Source organism: Gymnodraco acuticeps, unplaced genomic scaffold (assembly GCF_902827175.1).
Source record: "Gymnodraco acuticeps unplaced genomic scaffold, fGymAcu1.1, whole genome shotgun sequence".
Classification (NCBI taxonomy): Eukaryota; Metazoa; Chordata; class Actinopteri; order Perciformes; family Bathydraconidae; genus Gymnodraco; species Gymnodraco acuticeps.
The window spans coordinates 1,013,460-1,035,863 of NW_022991001.1; the positions used below are offsets into that span (position 1 = coordinate 1,013,460).

Below are 22,404 nucleotides of genomic sequence, written 5' to 3' on the forward strand. Positions count from 1 at the left end.
AAGCAATACGATAATTTTCTTAGATAAAATAGTTTTAAAGGTCCCCTATTAAACTGTTTTTCATCAATATATAATAGGTCTCAGATATATATATAAAACATGTCTCTGAAGTGTTTGGCTCTAAACACCAAACAGATCATTGCAGCATCCCATAATCCCCTCTGTTTCAGCCCTGTTTCAAAAGTGCTGATTCTCTGTCTGTTACTTTAGATGAAAATAAGGAGCCCCTCCCCACGCCCCTCTGAGAGATATCTGGTTAAAAATAACACAATGGTGCTCGAGGAGGAGATTCAGGTGATAAGGTTGGGGGGGGGGCGGGGGGTTACCTTGGTTGGTGATTGGCTAATGGTTACTCCAGCCAAAAAAATTGTTATGACATCATAAAGTGGCCAAAATCTAATCAGCTCATTTTCAGACAGGTTTTTATCAAGTTAACGCGTTAATAACGCGTTAACGCAAAAAAAAATGAACGCCACTAATTATTTTAACGCGATTAACACGTGTATTTTTTTTCCTCGGCCGCCCCGTAGTTTCAGAGCGCATCGAGTTTAAAATACCATCTACAAGCTGATGCTGACAGCCCCGCTCCTGCTGCCTGCTTGCAGCAGACCACACTTCCACGCTCACCGGCAGGCACCGACTGGCTGTTGGGAGGACCGGGAGGGTGTGTGTATGTGTGGCCCAAGCGAGCGAGAGAGAGACCTTACGTGCATTGTTGTTGTTAGCATCCGGTGCTAGCTAGCTGCGCTAACGGCTATAAGGAGCTGTTCAAATGAAAACAGAGGAGCGACATTTCGCCACAACTGCGCCGAGCACTTGACTTTATGCAGGAAGCCAGACAGTGGGACATTGTACGAAAAGTCAGCACACTCAGCACGGATAGTGCGCAACATGATTACAGCGTCCAGGCAGCTCCCGTTCGAGCATATGCCTTGAGTTGCACATAGCACACACACACACACACACACACACACACACACACACACACACACACACACACACACCATTTGTATTGTATTATTGTATGAGAGAGGTTCCAGATTGAATTGAGGCGAATATTTGTAATGTTCAGAGGTTGTTGTGTTTAATATTCATGAGAATATTTGACATTGTTCAAATGATAATAAACATTAGCATAAAGCATATTTGTCCACTCATATGTTGATAAGAGTATTAAAAACTTGAAAAATATTCCTCTAAGGTACATTTAGAACAGATAAAAAATGTGCGATTAATTTGCGATTAATCGCGATTAACTATGGACAATCATGCGATTAATCGCGATTAAATATTTTAATCGACTGACAGCCCTAGTTTTTATATAAATGGATCAGGACAAAAAGAGAGAAAATCTTTTTTCCTGAAACTTTCAGAAGCTATTTCCACAGAGTGGACACATGTTTATGTATAAAAGACATGAAAAAGTGGATTTTGCATAATAGGTGACCTTTAAATGTACCTACGGATCCTGATCACCATGTCGGTGTTCTTTGTTCCTCAATGACCGCCCTGATGTACATTATCCCTTAGTTATTCCTCCCACTTTGGATGGGTTTGTGGTCTCAAATGTTCTGAGTTCATCATACATTCTTTACTTTCTGACTTTGGACCGTGATACAGTTTATTCTCTTTGCACACTTTTCTTCAGATCACTTAAAATGTAAACTTATTTTCTAACCAGAGCTAATCAGTGAAGATTTTTGTAAGGATGTTATTTATCCTGGGATCATGTGGGGACAAACTGCCTCAGTGTGTTCCTCAGCGTGTCCCACAGCAACACACTTCCCTACACTCGTTCCATTCTTGATTCATGTGAACGACCTTGGGCACGTGGAGCCGTTTCCAACAGCTCCGAGATGGTAAAGTGCTGTGTGCCTCCTCGGGGGGGCTGTTGCTCAGCGTTTTGCCCCAGTTAATGCCGGCTTTGGGACGTCAGGGGGGGGACATGAACCCCCCCCGGCCCTCTACAGGCGCTCCCTCGGCTTTGAAAACTCCTCCCCCGGCTGTAACCAGGCAACGGGCCTTCACAACAGGAAACGGAGCAGGGGATTCTGTCACAGTGGCAGAGAAAAAAGGGGAACATTGATGGGAGACAGGAAGTCTGCCTATAAGAGAGAGCAGGGTTGGTGGTGGGGCGTGGTGCGGGGGGATCAACAACAAAATATCTATCCTACCCAAACAGAAACACAAACAGTCCTTCTTTAGAGATGCAAAAATAAAGTTATTGACTCCCTAATTCCTCAGACTGACAGTAATATAAATACTAAGTTGATTAACAGCAGTGACTCATCAGGTGGGGAGAATTTAGCCGTCCAAATCTCAATATTAAAGTCAAGCAGGGACCAAAGCTGCATAATAGATGGAGTGTTTTTGAGGAAGGAGTACTCTGATCTTTTACTTAAATATGAATATAAAAGTGTTTAATACTCAGTTACATGTAAAATTCCTGCATTGAAAATTGTACTTGTGTAGATTCTTAAGTATATATTAGTATAAGTATTATCATCAATAGTTTTGGTACAATAAAAGTACTAATGCTCCATGAAACCATTCAGAATCATATATGTTAAATTATTTAAGGGATAATGAGCAGCAATGCGGTAATTAATGAAGAAAGAAAAAAAATCAAGGCGATCAGGATCCCTTTTCACAAGTCCACCTTCTAAATAACCAACAACTTGACTCATTGATTGATTGATTGATTGATTGAAAAGTTTATTAACAGCTTGTATATTGGGTACAGTACAGTACAGCTCAAACCATACAATTGTTAAGGGGATGCAGACCAGAGAAAGACTTTCGTCTTGTTTACATCAGGGTCCCCCATTTCCAATTCATCATGTCATTTAAGACATATAAGACATATTTGACATACAGTTGGCTTATTTACAATTTACATACAGGTGGTTTTTTACATACAGATGGCTTATTTACAATTTTCATTTTAGATTTCGTTCTAATACATCCTAACCGGACATTTAAGACATACCAAGTCTACAGATATACAGTTAGTAACAGTCTAAAATGCGAGTATATACATAGATGGGGGGGGGGGGGGGGGGAAGCTGTCCATTGAACGACAGGTTGAGATTTGTACCATTACCGGGGCCAGTTTTGCAATGCTCTCCCCCGAAGGTGCTCTTTAAGAGAGGTATAGTTTTACTTTCCTTTACAGTTGTGGGAAGAGCGTTCCACCTTGATGTGGCATAATTGCGAAACGTGTATTCCCCCTTTTTTGTGCCAAATCTGGGTTTCACATGATTTGTGGAGCTCCCTCTGGTGTTATGATCATGGTATTCCTTGACCTTTGGGAAGAATTTTGACATGTACATGGGTACCATAGAGGTGTAGTGGATCTTGTAGACCAGGCCCATTGCAAGTAGCTGTACTCTGTCGTCTACTCTAAGCCATCCTAGGTTGTCAAAGTGGGCAGAGGTGAGGTGGGTTCTAGATGAAAGGTCAAGCAGTAGTCTGACCAGTTTATTTTGCGAATGTTTGAAGTTTTATTTTTAGTGCCTTGGAGGTGCTATGGTACCATGACGTGCAAGCATAGTCATAGTACCCTTGAATGAGTGCTCCTGCCAGAGTTTTCAGGGTGTTTTTGTTTACCAGAGAGGAGATCCGGTATAGGAATCTAGTTCTTTGATTGACTTTTTTTATTACATTGGATGCCATTTTGTCACAGGAGAGGTTTGCCTCAAGAATAGATCCTAGGTATGTAATTTCCTTCTTACTTGTGACAATAATGTCGCCCACTGCAACTGAGAAGTCGTCGGATTTGCTGAGATTATGTTTCGAACCGAAGAGAATGGACTCTGTTTTACCCAGGTGTAATGATAATTTATTATCGGCGAGCCATGGTGCAGATTCTGCCGAGCTCGGAGCTGAGGGTTTTTTCAACCTGCAACCTGTTCCTGTCAGAGACCAGCAGGGCTGAGTCGTCCGCGAACAGGAACAAGTTGCAGTCACATGCTGATGACATGTCATTTACATAAATTAGGAACAGTAACGGACCTAATATGCTTCCTTGTGGAACACCACAGCTCACTGGGAGGGGGGGGGACAGAGTACCGTTTACCTCCACCATCTGTTCTCTCCCCTCCAGGTAGGATTGCATCCAGCTCACCGATAGTTTATCAAAACCAATTGCTTTTAGCTTGTCAATCAGAATGGGGTGATTGACAGTGTCGAAAGCCTTTTGTAGGTCCAACATCACCATGCCGCAGTACTTGCCCTCGTCCACCTCTTGTTTGATGTGGTCGCTCAAATAAAGAAGGCATGTGTCAGTGGAGTGGGATGTTCTAAAGCCAGATTGAAATTCATAGATTAGTTTCTTTTCTGCGAGGTACTTTTCGACCTGTTCATATACTATTTTTTCCATGACTTTCGAGATGGAGGTAAGTATAGAAACAGGGCGGTAGTTGCCTGGGTCCAATTTGCTGCCCTTTTTGTGCAGGGGGGTTACTCTTGCAATTTTGAAGTCTTTGGGTACTTTTCCCTGTTTTATGGAGAGGTTAATTATGTGAGCTATGACTGGTGAGATGGCGGTTGCTGTGTCTCTAAGGAATTTGGAGGGGATATTGTCGTGGCCAGTGGCCTTGTTAGGTTGGAGGGCGCTCAGTTTACTCACAACATTGATTTAAAAATATGTTATTGATTTGTTTTTAAAAAGGTCCACTCTACTGCTTATCAAAGTTTGGAACTGCAACAACAGCAATGCAACTTAAATGGCGGCAGCACTGATCGAGGGTTTTCTGTGACATGTCAGTTCCCATTTTCTTTGTGATCAACCAGTCTGTATTCAGACCACGGTTGCGTATACGTTTTCAGATTATTTCAGGAAGGTTCCTGACGGAGTGAAATGACCCGGATGTACCTCAGCATCAGCCATGGTAAGAGCTGTTCAAATTCTCAAGATGATAGGAAAGGATCTTTAAAACTTCCTTTAGAACCTAATTTAGCTTAGGAAACACTGGACCTTCCTTTACGAAAGGAAAGACAAAATGCTGCCCCACAATGCCTTGCGGCTGCAACATTTGCCGTGACACAAGATTCGGCCATTCACGGAAACAACCGATCGTGACCGAGTAATGCGTATCATGAAAGTTACGGTGCTTATTAAACATTTTACAACTTATACCATTACTTGACGAAGTGTCTTTTCTACTGAAATGATCAAATAAAGTTCACATTTCAAAGTGTTTACTGAGCTGTGTGGCGTTTCTTTAACTTTTCTGACATGTTTGAATGGACATATACACAGTGATAGATGTTAAGGCCTAACACATTTATAACAAATACAATTGTATTTATTTTTTTATATTTTCATACAATCATATGTATTGGGATTTATGATGATTAACACATGTGGACCAGAGTGACAACACTAAGTTCCACTTAACTTTTTGATTGCAGTTCCAACCTAATGAAGAATATATTTTTCAATGTTGTCCATGTCCATAAAACCACACCATAAGAGCACACGGTGCAAAGTATCTAGATGCTCTGTATAGAAAACTCTAGTTTCCCCACAGGCACATTAATAACATCTGATGGCTCATAAAAAATGTGTCAGATAATGTAAGTGCAGTCGGATTTTCTTGAAGCCCGGTCTTCTTTTCCTAAGACCTTTTGAATACTCCTAACCACTATTCCTTAACCCAAGGAATAATGGTTTGAAAAAGACGATAGGAGCTGATTTTTGACAATTTGACTGCAACCCATGATTTTTGTTATTGTTTACTTCCTGTCTTTCTTCTTCTGTTAATTTCTCTGACGTCCATCGCTCTGTCTTTTAACGTCTTTCCTTATCTTGCACTCTTGTGCTCTTGTTCTGTTCTTTACTGGGGACAGTTTAGCCATCCTGAATCCAAAGTGTTGTGCTCTTGCAAATATGAAAACATTATATTAAAAAAGAATTCCACTGTTTTTTCTAATGGATGAAAACTAATGTTTTTTCAATTTACCGGACTTCTTTCTGCCGATTGATATGACTGCAAATAGTCGCTTGATCTTCTTTTGCGACTTTCCGTTCTCCTTAGCAGCAGTCTGTTACCAAGAATTAACAACCTCTTGAATGTCCAAATTGACCAATCCGAATGGAGTATTCAACTTAACATGTAATAATGTATTTTAATTATTAATACTTAAAGTAGCTAGTAACCAGTGCTTGAAAATAAATTACGTAAAGTAAAAAGTACATTTGCCTACAAAATGTAGTGGGGTAAAAGTATATAGTGTATAATGTGATAATACTAAATGGAAGTACAAGTAACCCAAATGTGTACTTAAATACAGTAATTAAGTAATTGTACTTAGAAACATTCCACCACTGGTTTCTGGTGGTGATGTGTAACACCACACATGTTGGTTTGATTTCAGCTCCACCTTTCTCCTCCTCTCTCGTGTCTTGTCAGGTCACTGGAAGCTGTGCCATAGCCTTTTTGAAGTTTTAGCGATATTTCTTTCTTCTTTTCTTTTTTTGGTCGCCAAAAGTGGTTGCGCATTACTTAATGTCCCCTGAAACTGTTTTTCTGGGCACAGACTGAACTCAACTCGTGGTTATAGAGACTATTTATACTCTTTTATTATTCTACAGCAAAAAACACTTTATAAAATAGCAATTATGAGTGCACATGTGGCCAGAGGGGTGTGTGAGCAGGCTTAGAAAACACAAAGAAGTACAGTAATATTTGTTTAATTTCCTTCCAATTCATTTTTCCAAAACAAACAGGTGATTCAGCAGTGGGAAAGCCAGCATTTTGGGTTGTTTCTTACTTTATGAATAACTTACAACGGCGTCCAATGTTCCATCGTGTTTTTGTTCAGACGCAAATAAAGCCAGGCACTGGATTTTGAGGTTTGGAGCTGTGGAAAGAAAGGCGAGCTGAGGTCTTTTCCACCTCGCTGCCGCCAAACCACGTCATACCGGGCAGAGTATTCGCAAACTTGACAGTGGCCATATATGGGATGGCGGACGACAAAAATGTGTGGGTTTGTGACAGTAAGACCACCCCAACCCCGTGCTTTACCCCTCTGAAGCTTAACATGATGATACAGCAGGCCAAACTTCAGAGAGCAATGCAGTTAGGATCACAGTGACGCGGGGTAAAACAAGTATTTCAATGTGTCCCTAAGATGATCTACAGTGTGATTAAATTAGCAATGTGATTGTGTCAATAGCCAAAAGTATTGCACCATAGAGGATCTGTTATTATGTGTTTGTGTTGTCCTCACAGAGCGGCTCTGTTAACTCACAGTGAAGGTCACACATTGGCTCAGTGTGAAGGACTCACTGTTAACACACTTTGAATCAAGGGATTGAAACCTGTTACAGTTATAATGCGACAGCTTTATGATGGCAAAAACATATTTTGACATGTCAAACATCTCAAATCTTTAGGGTAAAATGACGTTCCCTGGCAGTTATGGCAAGTGTGTCTGTTCATTTTTCATGGTGACAGGATGTTCCTGCGGGATTGAAGTGAGTCAGTTCTTTGCCTTCTATCCAAGTTGCCCAACAACTGCCCTGTGTATCACTGCCTTACACCCTGAATACTGTGTATTAAAGGGCAACTTAACACTTCTCACTGCTTCAGTGCTGAAGACATGTACATCACTGCTGGGTGTGGTTACAGGTGATTAGACTGAACAGTAAACATTAAACCAACCAATTTGAATTGCATTCAAATGCTGCTTTCAGCCATCTTCAGGTATGAAGTAACTTTGTAAAACTGCAACTGATTTAATTGACATATAAGAAAAATGTAACATGGTAGGAAACAGTCGCGTATTTAAACATCCAGCCGATTCAGAGCACCATTAGCACTTATTTGGAGCCTTTTTGTGACACTTGATGAATGTGTGTTAAGTATTCACTTTCTTTAATCTCTCTTTTGGTCTCCTCCTACCCTGAGAGAAGTATCTGTCTCACAAATATTCACAAAGCTAGCTGCTAACTTTGCCCTAGTCCACATGTAAACAGATATGTTAAATCATTATTTTGTCTTTCTCCTTTGTTCTCAAAGGAAATATCGTCCTCTCAAGGAATGTTGTGAAACACACGAAAGTGCGAAACACAATCTTGAGGCCAGCAGGGGAGTTTGGCCAAACACAAACACAGACACACACAATACAGGTCCAAATTTGGCAAGTTGACGCAGAGTCTGTGTCATGGGGTGTTGGATAATTTAGCAGTGACCTCAATATTACATTCTGACACCTCTGTTCCTTAATAGAGTGCTGGCATATTTAGATATTAACACCACTTTTATAATAGTCGAAGCTCAAATTCGATTTTCTAACGGAAGGCTAAACTGAGAACCATGAATTCATATTACCAGCATGCTTACGTTTGACCTAATGGCGTCTAGGAGTCTCATTTAGTTACTACTCATGTAGTAACCTTAAAAGATTGACTTCCGGGTCCAGCGACTCACACAGTAAAGTGAAAAAGTTAGTTTACATCTACTTCATATGCAACCATGTTAAAAGTCCTATTTTTTTTTTGCCACATCTGTCGTTGCAGAATATGTTGCTTGAGTTTATGGCGCACAGTTGTTACCAAAAACTCAGTTTTGGAAACCGAGTTTTGGAAAGGTTCACCCTGCAAGACAAAAGTAGTGTATTAAATAAAAGAAAACAAAGTTTGTTTGTGGACCAATAGCCAAAATGCAAATACAGTATATGATATAGTATGCAGCACATGTGGAATAGACCTTTTGTCTGTCTAACGTTTGGTGCCTAGCAGGAATCGAGTAGACTCCATTATTCATGTTAACTTTTCTGAACTGACCTCAGACTTCATTAAGACTCGTCCCATGATAACTAAAAACAGCTCCAATATTGAATAAATTCAGCGTCTGTTGTGTCAGCAGTTAAAGCAGCTTGTTGATATCAAAGGGAGTCCACAGTCCACTCTGCCGTGTCTACATTATCAACGCGTGGCGATGCTGTTGTTTCTCCTTATCTGCTGTGCTCTTCCTTCAGTTGTGGCTCTGGATCCATCCGGTCTGTGTGTCTGTTACCACAGTGTCCGCTAACCAGCACCAGGCCTGGCCAGAGAGACGACGAGACCAGCACCGCTCTGACGTACGAGGGTCCACGAGTCAATCAGCAGAGGAGCTATTTATTAACTGCAGACGGGTGGAAGTGTTTACTGCAGCACATGTTTCAGCTACACATAACTTTGGAGCCCCCCCCCCCCCGTTTTGCCCCTGGCAGGCCCCCCAGATCCCATGAGAGATTTCCATGAGGTCAAACTAACGTGTGGGGTTCTTCAGATGACTGGGGAGCCACCGAGCCACGTCCCCATGATGAAACAGATGGATAGGATTTCACATGTGTCGTCACTCCCTCAGATCCTCTGATGGGGGGGGGGGGGTCTTGGCCAGAATCACATCCCAGTGGGTGAGGAGGGAATATTGCTTTGGATGTGGGGTTGCACAATGGAGACAAATATGGATCAAGAGCTGATGTCTGAAACAGTGTCCGTATGAGTATGCCAGTATAGGAGGAGGGATAGAGTGTTATTTTGGAGATAATCGTGCAGTTGTGTATTTGCGTTTTAGGAAAAAACTACAGAAGCAGTTAGTATTTGAAAGCTTGCACCTCACAAACAAGTCAAATCTACATCTTACATGACAGAACTTGCTGTTTCTTGGTATTTTGCTCTGTCTTTTCACCTCATAGTATTTTACAATGAGACATGTCAAAAGGTGCCATTCTTTCAGACACATCAACCAGTAAAAGAAGTCTAGATAAAATGTAGCTTTTTTTTATTTCTTGTAAGGGCCACCAGTGCCTTTATTTAAGAGACAGAGTTGGAAGGGGAGACAGTAGGGATGGCATGGTCCAAGTCCAGATTCAAACGCCCTCCACGGGTAGCAAGCCCCAGTATACGGCCCTCAACTTTTATATAATACAATTACTTGGTACATGCAGATGCTTTTGAAATACATGTATTAACCCATACAGGTACATGTTTTCTACTTTAGAGTATGAATTATTAGCCACAGTGGTTGCTCTTCGAATATAAATTGGATGATCAGTCCACCGCTTTGGACCAGACTGAAGCCTCTCAATAACTGTTGGAGGATTCTTTACACAGATATTAATGGTGCCCAGCGAATGGAACCTTACTCCTCTCGTGCCACGAGAAGGTGGACATTTGTGGCTTTGAGTGATTTATCTGGATTACTATAATAATCATGCTCAACTGTACCTTGTTATTAGTGCTAATTTACAATTGATAGACTTTTTGGAATATACTCGTCAACCAAAGGACCATCACATAATTAAATGATTCTCACGTGATTCTCTCAGTATCCCAGTTGTCTATTTCCTTGAATTGGTAACGTTTTCCATTAAGACCAAGTGCTGTAAGAGTGGTTAGGAAAAGACATAGGACAACATTTGTGCTGACTATTCAACCACAGTCTTACATTTTAATTTGTGTTATTGAGGCTGTTAATCGAATAACTGCCATCAGTTGCTTTACCGCTACATCAATCAACTCAAGAGGGAAGGCATTTAAGGGACATTGCTTGTCTTTTTGACAAATAAACAATACTTGTCTGAGGTGATATTTAAAAAAAAACTCAGCAGTCTGCAACTTATGAATTGCTCCATATATGCATCCCGCCTAAGACATATATACTACAAATGTACCACACCAGATGGAATATTCGTTACAACAGATATAAAAAACAATAAGGAGTTATGACCTTTATCTGAGACACATCCTCACCCTTCCTCTGGCTGAGAGTCACACCAACAGGGCCAGCTGATAAGACGCTGTAGTGCAGCCATGTAGCTCCCCCCCCCCACCTCCAGGGATGGAGAGACTCTCAGAGAGCCAGCATGTGACTATTGTCATCACAGAAAAATCACCAGCCTGCTGCCAGCTGCTGAGAGATCCAGACCTGCCAAAGATAGCCTCAGCCCGGCCTGCGTGGAGAAGAGAGGCCCGAATAATATGCACCAACCGCAGAGAGAGCGGCATGTGGAAAACTTTGTGAAGATTCTCAGTTCGGCGTGTCAAATGACTGGGTATATGACTTGATTTTTATATAGTACTTCTATGAAAGTATGGATAATTATGCGTTGTGTGGCCCGCAGACGTGCAGTCTGTCAGGAGGAAGTAGAAAGCAATTATTTGCCTTTGCAATAACTTCATGTGAAGCAGCATTTCTAGCTTTATGTTCTGGCATGTTTCCCTGCACTCACCTGTTCTCAGCTGCAATCTGAGAAAGAAAAAAAACCCATGGAGTCTTTAACTGAACATCCGACGGCTGTACAACCGGATGATGAATGGCTCTTTCAGGGTGAAAATGGCAGCAGTTTAATGTAAAAAACGCTTGTGAGGATTAGCCCGCTCATAAATCTTGATTTGGGGGTTCCATGTGCAGTGTCTCTCAGCAGCAGTGATGGCTCCTTTGAAAACGCTGCCAAGAGGAACAGATTCTGTAGATAAAGTAGGTGGAAACTCCAGATGAATGTCCTTCATGCTCATTAAGTCAGCCGTGGATAATGGGGACATAGTTTCTCTTAACATCTGCCACCCAACCAACCATGGTGTTTAACCCTTCCACTGTTTATTCTCAAGGATGTTCACCCTGGCCAGTGGTGTAAAGTAACTAAGTAGATTTAGAAGTAGCCTACTGTACTTAAATACAATTTTGAAATACTTTACTTGAGTTTTTAAAAATGTTTCTACCTTGTACTTGTAGGCCTATACTCCACTACAATTCAAAGGTAAATCGTGTACTTTCACTCCACTATATTTATTTAATATTACATTACATGACAATTACACTTGTTAGACGCTTTTATCCAAAGCGACTTACATACTCAATACTGTGGGCAATCCCCACAGGAACAATTTGGGGTGAAGTGTCTCAGGGACACAACGACATGCTGACTGCAGGGGGTTTGAACCTGTGCTCCCCTCATTTAATACCTTTAGTTACTTCACAGATGCGGATGAATGATGTGAAATATAATCAAGTGTTAAATCAGACTTTAGTTCCACCTGGAGTAAATCCACAAGCTACCCTGCAGTATACAAAGTCATTCAAACTAGCTGCAGCTTTGAGAACACTTTCATGATCAATCATTATAAAACATATCATATATATTATTCTGAAATGGGTCAATCTGCACAATGACTACTTTTACTTTTGGTACTTTAACTATATTTTGATGCTAATACTTTTGTACTTTTACTTGAGTAACATTTTGAATGCAGGACTTTTACTTGTAGAGTATTCCTAAACAGTGGTACTTCTTCCTCCTCTGACCCTGGCTCTATCCAGCACGTTCAGCAGCAGGCAGGATGTTTGTTCCAATCACTGGAGGTTTGTATTCAACTCTCCCGTCGCGAGGGCTTATTTTACCCATCTAGGAGCTTTCAGGCTTTCACTGCCAGCTTCTCTAATTGGCCCCCTTCTCCTCTGGAAGCCCCAGTGAGAGAGGATCTCCATTGGACCCGTCCTGTAGCCGGGCGTGTGTGTGTGCGTCAGAGTTTGGAGAGGGGCGGTGCGCCGCCGCCGAGGTGATCCCCGAGTTTAAAAGCGCAGAAGTCCTCCGTGCGCCGGAGCAGTGCGTCACAGCCAGCAGCAGAGCCAGGGTCCCCCGCGTCTCCACACCGCGACGGAAATAGCTTTATGACCATGAACTTATTCCACATGTTTTAATATTTTTATTTGCATTTTTTCTTTTGGATGCGACTTTTTTTCTCATCTCGTTGTCTGTTAGCGGTGAAACAGTGCGTGTGGATCCTGAGCAACAGCTGTGGAATATATAAACTCCGCTATATGGATTAGGCATCTGCAGCGGTTTGATTCCAGACGAAGAAGAAAATGAAGTCCGCAGAAGAGGGTACGTTTGACTCGTATTCATTTCCTTTTTATTATAACAGTGCATTTATTTAACTTCTCGTACATTTTTGACACTTTACACCCGGATGTGATACATGGAGCTGTGATGTTACATTGAACCAGCAGCACTTTGCCCTGCTAAATGTCTGTATTCAGAGTGCAGTTAAACCAGTGGTGGAGATATACACTGTGCGCCCCTCCCTATGATTTGGGCATGGTGGGCGTGGTTCTGCTTCTGTGAGCCACTCAAGACTAAAAAGTGTTCCCAAAATAGCCAGAATGTAACTTTTGCTACTAATTGACATGGAATTGTGGGTAAAATAGTGGGTGATTCTAGAGTCATTTGATGGCATAGCCCCTGTCAGCTAACTGGCAGCAGTTTAATTATAGAAAATAAACATTTCAGTGCTTCTGTGTCACACACCACAAGCATAATTAAATGTAAGCATCATTTTCTTTTATTACAAGGATTCACATGGTGCTGCACTGATAGTCTTTATGGCGGGCCCCTAATTCTCTTTAATTCACAGCAGACAGGAGCTGTGGTGACTGTCTGTCTGCATCTCCATCCATATCAACGTGCTCCACTGTGGGCACATTCACCCAGCTTCATGCAGCAGCATGTAACCACAACTCCTGTTCCCACCCTCCCCACCCCCCATGCCCCTGGTTGTGACCCCAGCCTTTGCCACAGACAGGCAGAGTTTCATATGACCCAGCGGGAGCTTTGGCACAAGACCATGAGCTTTCCCCCGAGCTGGGTACAGCATGCAGCTTTACAGCATGCACATAAACTAAACATGTCCCTCCTGTGTTTATTTTCAATGGCTGTTGGGTCATGAAACCAGCCAACAAAAGCGTTGGTGTGTTTTCATAATGTTAGAGTTTATGAGCTACAGCATGTGCATTAAGTGGCATACATTTGGAATCGAGAAGTGGTAAAAAAGCCACCTGGGTTTGGCTTTAGTTATTTATAGTCTGGAGTTATTTTTGTCACCTTTATCCGTGTCACCCAACTCTGCTTTGTATAATTTGATCCATTCAGGGATGTTGTGTGATTAAGTCAAGTTTTAACTTGCATGCATTAGGAAATAGCCAGGGCCAAATCTGGTATTCAAGCAGCTCTCTTGCCATTAGGCTACACCTCTTCAACAGCTCTCATAAGACTCCACTTGGCAGCTGTGTCCCACTCAGTGAGCGTACCAGTGAATGTGTGTTTGATTATCATGGTAACAAAGTCAATCTGTTTGCCTTCCAGATGCATATGGCTACACGCCAAATGTCAGTCTCTCCCTCCCACTGGGCAACCCTTGTCTTCCCTCCCAGTACCTCAGCCTCAAGTCCGGCCCCACTATATCTGTCTCCGTCACAGAGCCTCACAGTTACGACTCCCAGGAGGACATGAGAGCGGGCGGCTACTATTCATCCTCCAGCGTCCGCCCAAACGGGGCCCCGACCCTTGAGAGCCCTCGCATCGAGATCACAGCCTACGGTCAGTTTCCTGAGGATGAGGTGGAGGAGACCAACCTTCCTGTTGCCAAGCGGGTCAACTCCATAGTGACGCTGACCCTCCCCAGTGCAGACAGTTACAGAGACCCCAGCTGCCTGAGCCCGGCCAGCAGCCTCTCATCCCGCAGCGGCCACTCCGACGCCTCCTCCTACGAGTCGAGCTTCTCCTACAACTACGACAACTCGCCCCAGAACTCTCCCTGGCAGTCGCCCTCTGTGTCCCCCAAGGGGTCCACCCTCACCCTGCCAGGGGATGGCTTCACCTCTGGTGGATCTCCTCGCAACTCCCCCTCCACCTCTCCTCGCACAAGCGTGACAGACGACACCTGGATGGGTCAGCGCGGCTCCAGGCCAAACTCCCCTTGTGGTGCAAAGAGGAAGTACAGCTTTAACGGCAACGGACCAGCGCACAAGCAATACCCGTACTCACCAAATCACTCCCCTGGACTCTCCCCGCAGACCTCCCCTCGCCTCAGTATCACAGAGGAAAGCTGGCTGCCAAACACCAACCAGTACACCAATTCAGCCATCCTGGCAGCCATCAATGCCTTGACCACAGATGGGGTGACCGACCTCGGGGAGGGGATCCCCATCAAAGCCCGGAAAACCAGCCTGGAGCACAGCCCCACCATCACCCTGAAGTTGGAGCCTGGAGGTGAGAACCTGATTCCAGGGGAGCTCGGTCTGGATGAACAACGGATGCCATTAAAGAAGGAGGGCTACTGCGGAGGGTTTCTGGATGTGCCGCAGCATCCGTACTCCTGGTCCAAGACAAAGCAATATGTCAGGTAAGCAAGCGCCCTGGTTTGAGTTGACGAAGACTTAATTCACCTTGAGGTCAAATTAGTTTGAAATAAAGCCTGAAGGGAGTAGACTTCTGTCTGCTCGATACAAATAAAATCATTAAACAGACTTACTGACGAGAAGCATGTTTAAACATATTTGTGAAAAAAGGTTATCCCAAACTCGTGCATATCACAGTGTTTTCACATTCTGCACATTCTACCTTGATAAGTTTATCTAAAATAAGCCCTCCTCCCACCTTGCTAAGTTAACTTGTTGGACATGTTCTCACCCCGACAGCCCGTCCCTGCCCGCTCTCGACTGGCAGCTGCCGTCCAGCTCGGGGCCGTACAGCCTGAAGGTCGATCTGCAGCCCAAGTCCCACCACCGAGCCCACTATGAGACGGAGGGCAGCAGGGGGGCGGTGAAGGCCCTGGCAGGAGGACACCCCGTCGTGCAGGTCAGCTTAACTCGCGCTTCTTTATCTTGTGATGTCTTTAAACAAAGCCGCATCTATCTGAAACACTCTATTTTTGTCTTTGAATTGCCATATGAGTATTTTGAAGTAAAATTATCGCAAGCAAAAAAATCAACAACATTTTCACATCATCTTGCAGATTAATGCTGTTACCCCTCAGGGGCCCGAACCCAATGTTGAGAACCCCTAAGCTAGACTGTTTGGTTTCTTGTGATGATTGGACCAACACATGGTGCAGCCATTAGACCCATTTCTCCTTACCTCGTCGCGTCTCGCCTCAACAGTAAACCTCCTGTTTTTTTATACCTAGTGTTAAAATAGATTTGGGCAACTTGTGTTTCATAGCCTTGCTGTTATTTTATTAAAATGTCACATTTCTGAATGGAATACCATAGGTATGCTATTAGAGAGAACAGTCAACTCACTCAGTTCCTGTCCAGACTAGAGTGACTCAGACTTTTCCATTGCGTTGTCGAGTGCAGTGCAGACAGTTACAAAGTGATGTAGCATGTCCAGTAAGAGCTTAGTCATGAGCTTTAACCACAGTAGCTCTGGTGGTCGTGTCTAAAGAAAAAAAATGTGGACAACTGCAGATATGTTTTGGTTTTAAACCCATCTGGTCCCCCAACCATTACTGCACACGCTGACCTCATTCTTTGAATAAATAAAGGGTCTGCAGCGCCGAGTTGGACAAAGTGAGCGGTGAGCCAGGCCATCTGTTTAATTTATACTTTTTGACATTTTATTATAACATTACAATAATTCTAAAAGTTAACCAGACATTCGTCACATGTGGGGAATAGTTGTTTTTGTGTTTGCCTTTCAATTCCGATAAAATTACTTTAGAGTACTTTTCTGCCAGAGGTGCCGTTAGCTAACCCTTTCCTGTAGTTTGAATGGGGAATGCTAACATTGCTAAGCAAACATTTAAAGGACGAAACAGATGTGTAAATAATGCTATACTTCATATTCACTCTCAGAAGATTTTGAGTTAGTAATGTTTTCACCAGAAAACGGACAAAGTGAAGTATACTCACCAGAGTGTTCTAGTACTCTCCCCCCCTAGAGCCAGTGAGATGAAGTTAGCAACAAGCTAGTAAACATAGTTGAGCATTTAGCAGCTAATGGGATAGATGTTTCCCTCAGGAGTTAGTGTAAGTCAATATACGATCCAAAACAGTGACAAGAAAAACAAACATTTCTAAAATAGTTAAACATTTCTACAACCACAGTCACAAAACAACTCTAGACAGAGAATTAAGGTTACGTTACTCGTTATGATACAGCGCTATCCAAATATCCTCAATAATAAAAATACATTATGTGATTAGTGATAGATTATAATATTGCCTAGTGAGGGTGAAACCCCTTCAGAAAGATTTTGTAAAACAATATATTTGAATAAATAGTTTCCTGTGACAACAAATGGTTAAATAGATTCAGCTCTTTTATTCTGACTGCAAAATGCAGTTTATACTTATTTAACCATACGGATAGTAATGATTTTGTACTATTAGTATGTAGAATGAACAGAGTAGGATTGCTGTATCACCAACAAGCCATCATTCGAAATGCTTTAAGTTTAACATTGCTGTGACATTATATTCCAACCCGTCACATGTTGACGGTCGGTCAGGGCCCCTCCCCGTCACTCTATTACGCACAGGGTACCCCTTGAGAGTCAGTTTTCAACGGGCAGGGCGTCCCATTGACTTGCATAGAGCTCCCTGAACGTTGGTAATAGAGGAGTTGGGATCGCGGCGAAATGCTCTCCGCAGATCCATTCTCACAGCGTTTATCAACCTTTTTCTAACTCAATATCAAGCCACACTTATTGTTTTTACTTCTTTATTTCAATTGAATAATGTAGGACTTTTGTTGCCGTCAGTTATGGGGAGAGTAGGGGCTCAGAATACTGAAATCTGTATGGTTTCATCGTTTTTTCCTTCTAATTTTGTATTATTTTCTAAACCACACACTGTGATTTACTCAACAATAATACACAATTATCCTTGTGTTTATTTATTTGTTTGATTAATAAACACAAGTTGGAGTCCGTCAGGACCGAGGGTCGGAGCAGCTCATTTGCTTTAGAGAATTTTACACCCGGAAGTAAAGTATTCTCTCCGCTTCGCTTGACAACCCTGTGATAGTCCTCAAGCTCTGTGATTGGATGTTTGAGTGTGCGCCGAGGGTTACGCCGAGCGTCTAACAGCACTTGAAATGGGATGGAACCACGGCAGACTGTCCAAAACTGGATTTGAACGGGTCCACCCCGTCCCCCCCCCCCCCCCACCCCTCCCCCACCCCGTCCCCAGAACTACACATGCTGGCTATTGTGTGTTTTGCAACATGCTCTCTATGGCACGTCTCTACTGGGAATTGTAGTTTTAAAAGAGGTTTTCGTATTTCCCATAATAAGAAGTGGCCAGTATTCAACTGTGTACATCCCTGGAGGTTTAGGGGGTAGGAAACACTCAAATGTAAAACATATAATTAATAAATGGGTGAAAATTGCTTGTGCCCATAATGGGCAGCATTAATATAAACCCACATGACAGCTAAGGTCAGAAGAGCTTTATTTAACAGCTGGTCTTATGTTTGTGACCCCTCCTGTTGTTAATTGATAAGCCTGAAACATGCACTTGTCAAGGTTCAGAGGCACATTTTGCAAATATGGCAGTAGCCATCGATCATCTTAAGATAAGATATACTTTATTGATCCCAAGTTGGAAACATGTGCGTTACATCAGCATGTGTAACAGTTGTAAATATGCAGTGGTGTTTATTTGTAAATCATTTAGTATAATCACACAAATTCTGTGTTTTATATTTAATAATTATGTGTTCTTTATTTATTGAATGTTCAATACCTGACAAGGCCGAAGATGTTGTTTAATTGCTGATATATTTATGATCCACGTCACATATTCGAACCGTGTATTACAATGCCGTTATGTGATGACCTTCAAAGAGAAAAGCAAGCAAACTCGGAATAAAGTATTTATTTTTTATTTTCTTTTTTTTTCCGGATTTCACATCAACAGGAAGTCCGGTTAACTAAAATGTCCCTGCGGAACAATACCCCAACCCATAGATCCGTGGGTGAATAATGTCAATCACCACATTACACACATCCCTTCACATTTAAATTTAAATTTACATTAAAGTATTTCGTGAGGCCTTCTAAAATATTTTAAAATATAATTAGGGTTGTAGTTGAAGAGTTTGTAACGGACAACGGCGCGTCCATTAATTCCACAACCACACACATGGATTAACATCGATTTAATACATTAATGTAGCCTTTGTTTCTGATAAAAGAGGTGTCGACCAGCTGGGGCAACAAGAAAATCGGCGAAATCGAGTTTGACTATTAAAAAAGAAATAATTATTATATTAATATTGACAATAACAACCGACCGTCGGGGAGCGTTCTCATGGCGTATTATCAACGCTATGGGAGGTCTATGAAGGTCTATGGGACGCCCTGCCCGTTGAAAACTGACTCTCAAGGGGTACCCTGTCCGTAATAGAGTGACGGGGAGGGGCCCTGACCGTCCGTCAACGTGTGACGGGTTGGGAGTGAGAACGTGTCGTATATTAGTATGCACCAATATGACATTTGGAAACCAAAACATGTTACATGCATTTTGTTGCAGCTACACTCACATCTGCACAGGACGTGTGTATTTGTCCATGAGAAGGTGCTAATGATTTAATGACAGGGGTCTGGGCTCACACGGGCTGAAAAGGAGTGTGTGTTCTCTTTTAAACCTCAACCCAAACTTCCCCCCTCCCCTACTTTTCCGCCAGCTACCACCCCAACCACACAGACTTCCCTTTGTTTAGGAAAGTTCCCGTGTGTACTGGCTGACATCATTGCGCGCAGCGTCCTGCGGAGGCGGCAGCAATCAAACCACACACGTTTCTGGCAGGCTGTGATGGAGATGTTGGAGGCCGCCCCATCTCTGTGACTTCCTGATTACATGGTACGCACAGGCTGCTGCCTCTGCTGTGGACGCTGGCTGACGAAGCCTCTGTGGCTCGTCCCGCCGCCCTCTGACTCAAACCCTGCCCAGACTTTACAGAGTTTATTCTGGAAGGTCCTCGTCTGTGTGGTACACTTTTCTCTCCACTCCAGCAGAAGCTAAGCCAGCTATTTTCTGTTCTCTTTCAATCCCATCGCGACTGCCTGCCTCAACCACACCCGTCCTTACACCAGCAGCAGACTAAAGTATGCCCCTCTGAAGTGCTGTGTGCAGTCCTCACCACAGTTAATGCTCAGGGTTTCATGCTGTACTTTGGTGGAGAGGACATACCCCCTTTTCAAGTCTGTGAGGTCTTTGTTTCTCTGTCTGAAGTACAGCTTTCATGATCAGCCCATTGTCGAAAGAGCCGTTTCAAGTGCATTGTTGTTGATTAATATTCTGGAGTCATGTGCATTTTCATGGCCTTGATCGAATTTAGATTTCAGAACAAAATGTAATAAACAAATATCATGTGAAGCAGAAAGCATGACAGGATTAATTGCCGGTCACACTATCCCTCTTTCAACTAAATTGAAACAAAGCAGTGCATATTTTAATGCGTGTCTGTGTGATCATCCTTTCAGAGCTGGGAAACTCTTTGATGCACTCTTAGAAATAAAGATGCTAACAAGAACCGTAAGAGTTCTTTGGCTTGTGACGCAGACCAAGAACCCTCTTTATGGGTTTTATTGAGAATCTTTCCACCTTCTTAAGGTGCTAACACGATCCAAACACGGGGTTCCACAAAGAACCTTTCATATCCCAAGGGTTTTATCTAAACCCCAACCAGGGGGGTTCTAAGAATAGGCACATTTTAAAGACGTTTTCAACTTAAGCCCTCTCCTGATGGTTCTATGAAAGATGTGGCAAACAACTACGGTATTCCATGTGTTGTGTATTGTGGGTAGAGTAACCTTAACCTCAACTTAGCTAATAAATAGTTTTTATTTCACTTTACTGCCGCAATCATTGAAGAACTGATTCTTCCAAAATAATATTATTCCAATGGAAACGGCTCCTCCTCAGTCTTACAAAGAACCCGTTCTTGGAAAAAGGTTGTTTCGAAACAAATTGTTCTGGTTAGAATCCTAAATCTGCCTTCACATCATACAATATTTGCTCTTTGCTCACTGCGATGTAGGGCGCAGAGCCTGTCGGTGAAAAAGCCTCCTTGCCAGTGCTAGCTGGCGGCGCTTCAAACGGCTCTTCATTTATCTGAATGGTTGTACGTCAAAAGGTCAACAGCAATTGTGGTCAAAGTTGAAATATTTTCAACTGGAAAACATTTTTGAGGTGTATGCCATGCTGAGGGTAGCATCCTGTCTTGTCGGGCGGTATCGCTCTCTCCATAGGAACAGAACAGCAGCGTTTTACTGCTGGTCATGGGAAGACAGCTTAAGACTTTCAGGAAGAACCCTTTTGAAGCTCTTGATTCTAAGAGTGTAGGAATGGAGAGGGAGCCCCGAATGCCCTCACCCCTTCTTTCTCCTCCTCTTTGGTGCCTTGAGCAGCCGGAGTCTCCGCATTCCTCTTGTGGGTGATAAAATGAACTAGGAGGAGTGCTGCATTGCCAATGTCAAACTGAGTGGAGGAGCGGAGGCTTTACATGCAGCGGTATCATTTGGATTTTATTGCACTAACAAATCATAACTGTTGTCTGCTGCAGCTGCTGTATGAAACAGATGATACAGAGCAGTGAGGCTTTTTGATTTCAAGAGTGCCGCTTTGACATTGTTATGTCTTAAAATGCTGACATAAGCAGAAAGGCCTACTTTCTAAAGTTTTGGAAGCAATCAGGAACAGATGAAATCATTCAGGTAACATTAACAAGTTTGATTATTTATATTTGCTTAGTATCTCACTCTGATAATAAATCAAAGTTTATAATCAGTAATCTGTTTGTAATTACAGTTTGAGAAGTAAAACCTTATGAGCGGGCTTCCTCACTTCATCACACTCCTTCCTGCTGCCTAAATAAACAGCATTGCTAGGCAGCAACCCATTTCCTTACACAAATACACAGGCCTGCTGCTGCAGACTCTTCACCCTGACAGGATCCTCCTCCAAATCACATGCTGTGCCCCCCCACTCCCACCCTTTCACTCTTGTTGTAGGCACTGGCAATCTCAACCACAGCGCTTTGTAATTAGCTGGGGTTCAGCATTTGCTGCTTTAACACTTTGCATTGGCCTTTGATGGTGTACATATTGTCATTTTTTCTTATCCACTCATGCCGGATTTGACTCACTATAATCAGATATATTTAAAACATATTTTTCAGTACATGGGCCGCCAGCTCTACCAAAGACACTTTTAGATTATGATGCATATTTTTGAACATGAACTCCTGATGAAGGGAACAATGATCATACTTTACCCTGACAGGCTATCGATATTAGTTCCTCCTTTTCAGACCTAACAAATAGTGCAGCAAAGTTTTAAACTTGGTATATTCATTAAGTTTTGTTTTTTAAATACTGTGTTAGAATGTAAATAATTCACTCAATTTCCAAAACTTTAGTATATTCTTGAGGTATTTTTTTCTACTTATACCCTACTACATTTCAGAGAAAACTAACTGAATTTCTTTTTTTTTTTCCAAGTTTAAAAAAAATAAATTATAAATAAATAAAAACATGAAGATGTTATAAAATGTGTTTCCTTATTAACTACAGGACAGTTAATACAGGTACAGCTGAAGCATTTATAACCAGGGCTGCACATA

The 22,404-nt window shown here is 42.5% G+C and overlaps 1 protein-coding gene across 1 annotated transcript in view; it reads left to right on the top strand.

Annotated features, from left to right (window-relative positions):
• The first annotated feature begins 12,612 nt into the window (after positions 1-12,612).
• The window catches only part of nfatc1 (nuclear factor of activated T cells 1), a 61,788-nt gene continuing 51,996 nt past the window's right edge, over positions 12,613-22,404 (top strand). Inside the window, 3 exon segments of the mRNA XM_034236045.1 lie at positions 12,613-12,879; positions 14,137-15,175; positions 15,471-15,630. Coding sequence (XP_034091936.1) covers positions 12,861-12,879; positions 14,137-15,175; positions 15,471-15,630 — 1,218 coding nt within the window. The 5' untranslated portion in view covers positions 12,613-12,860.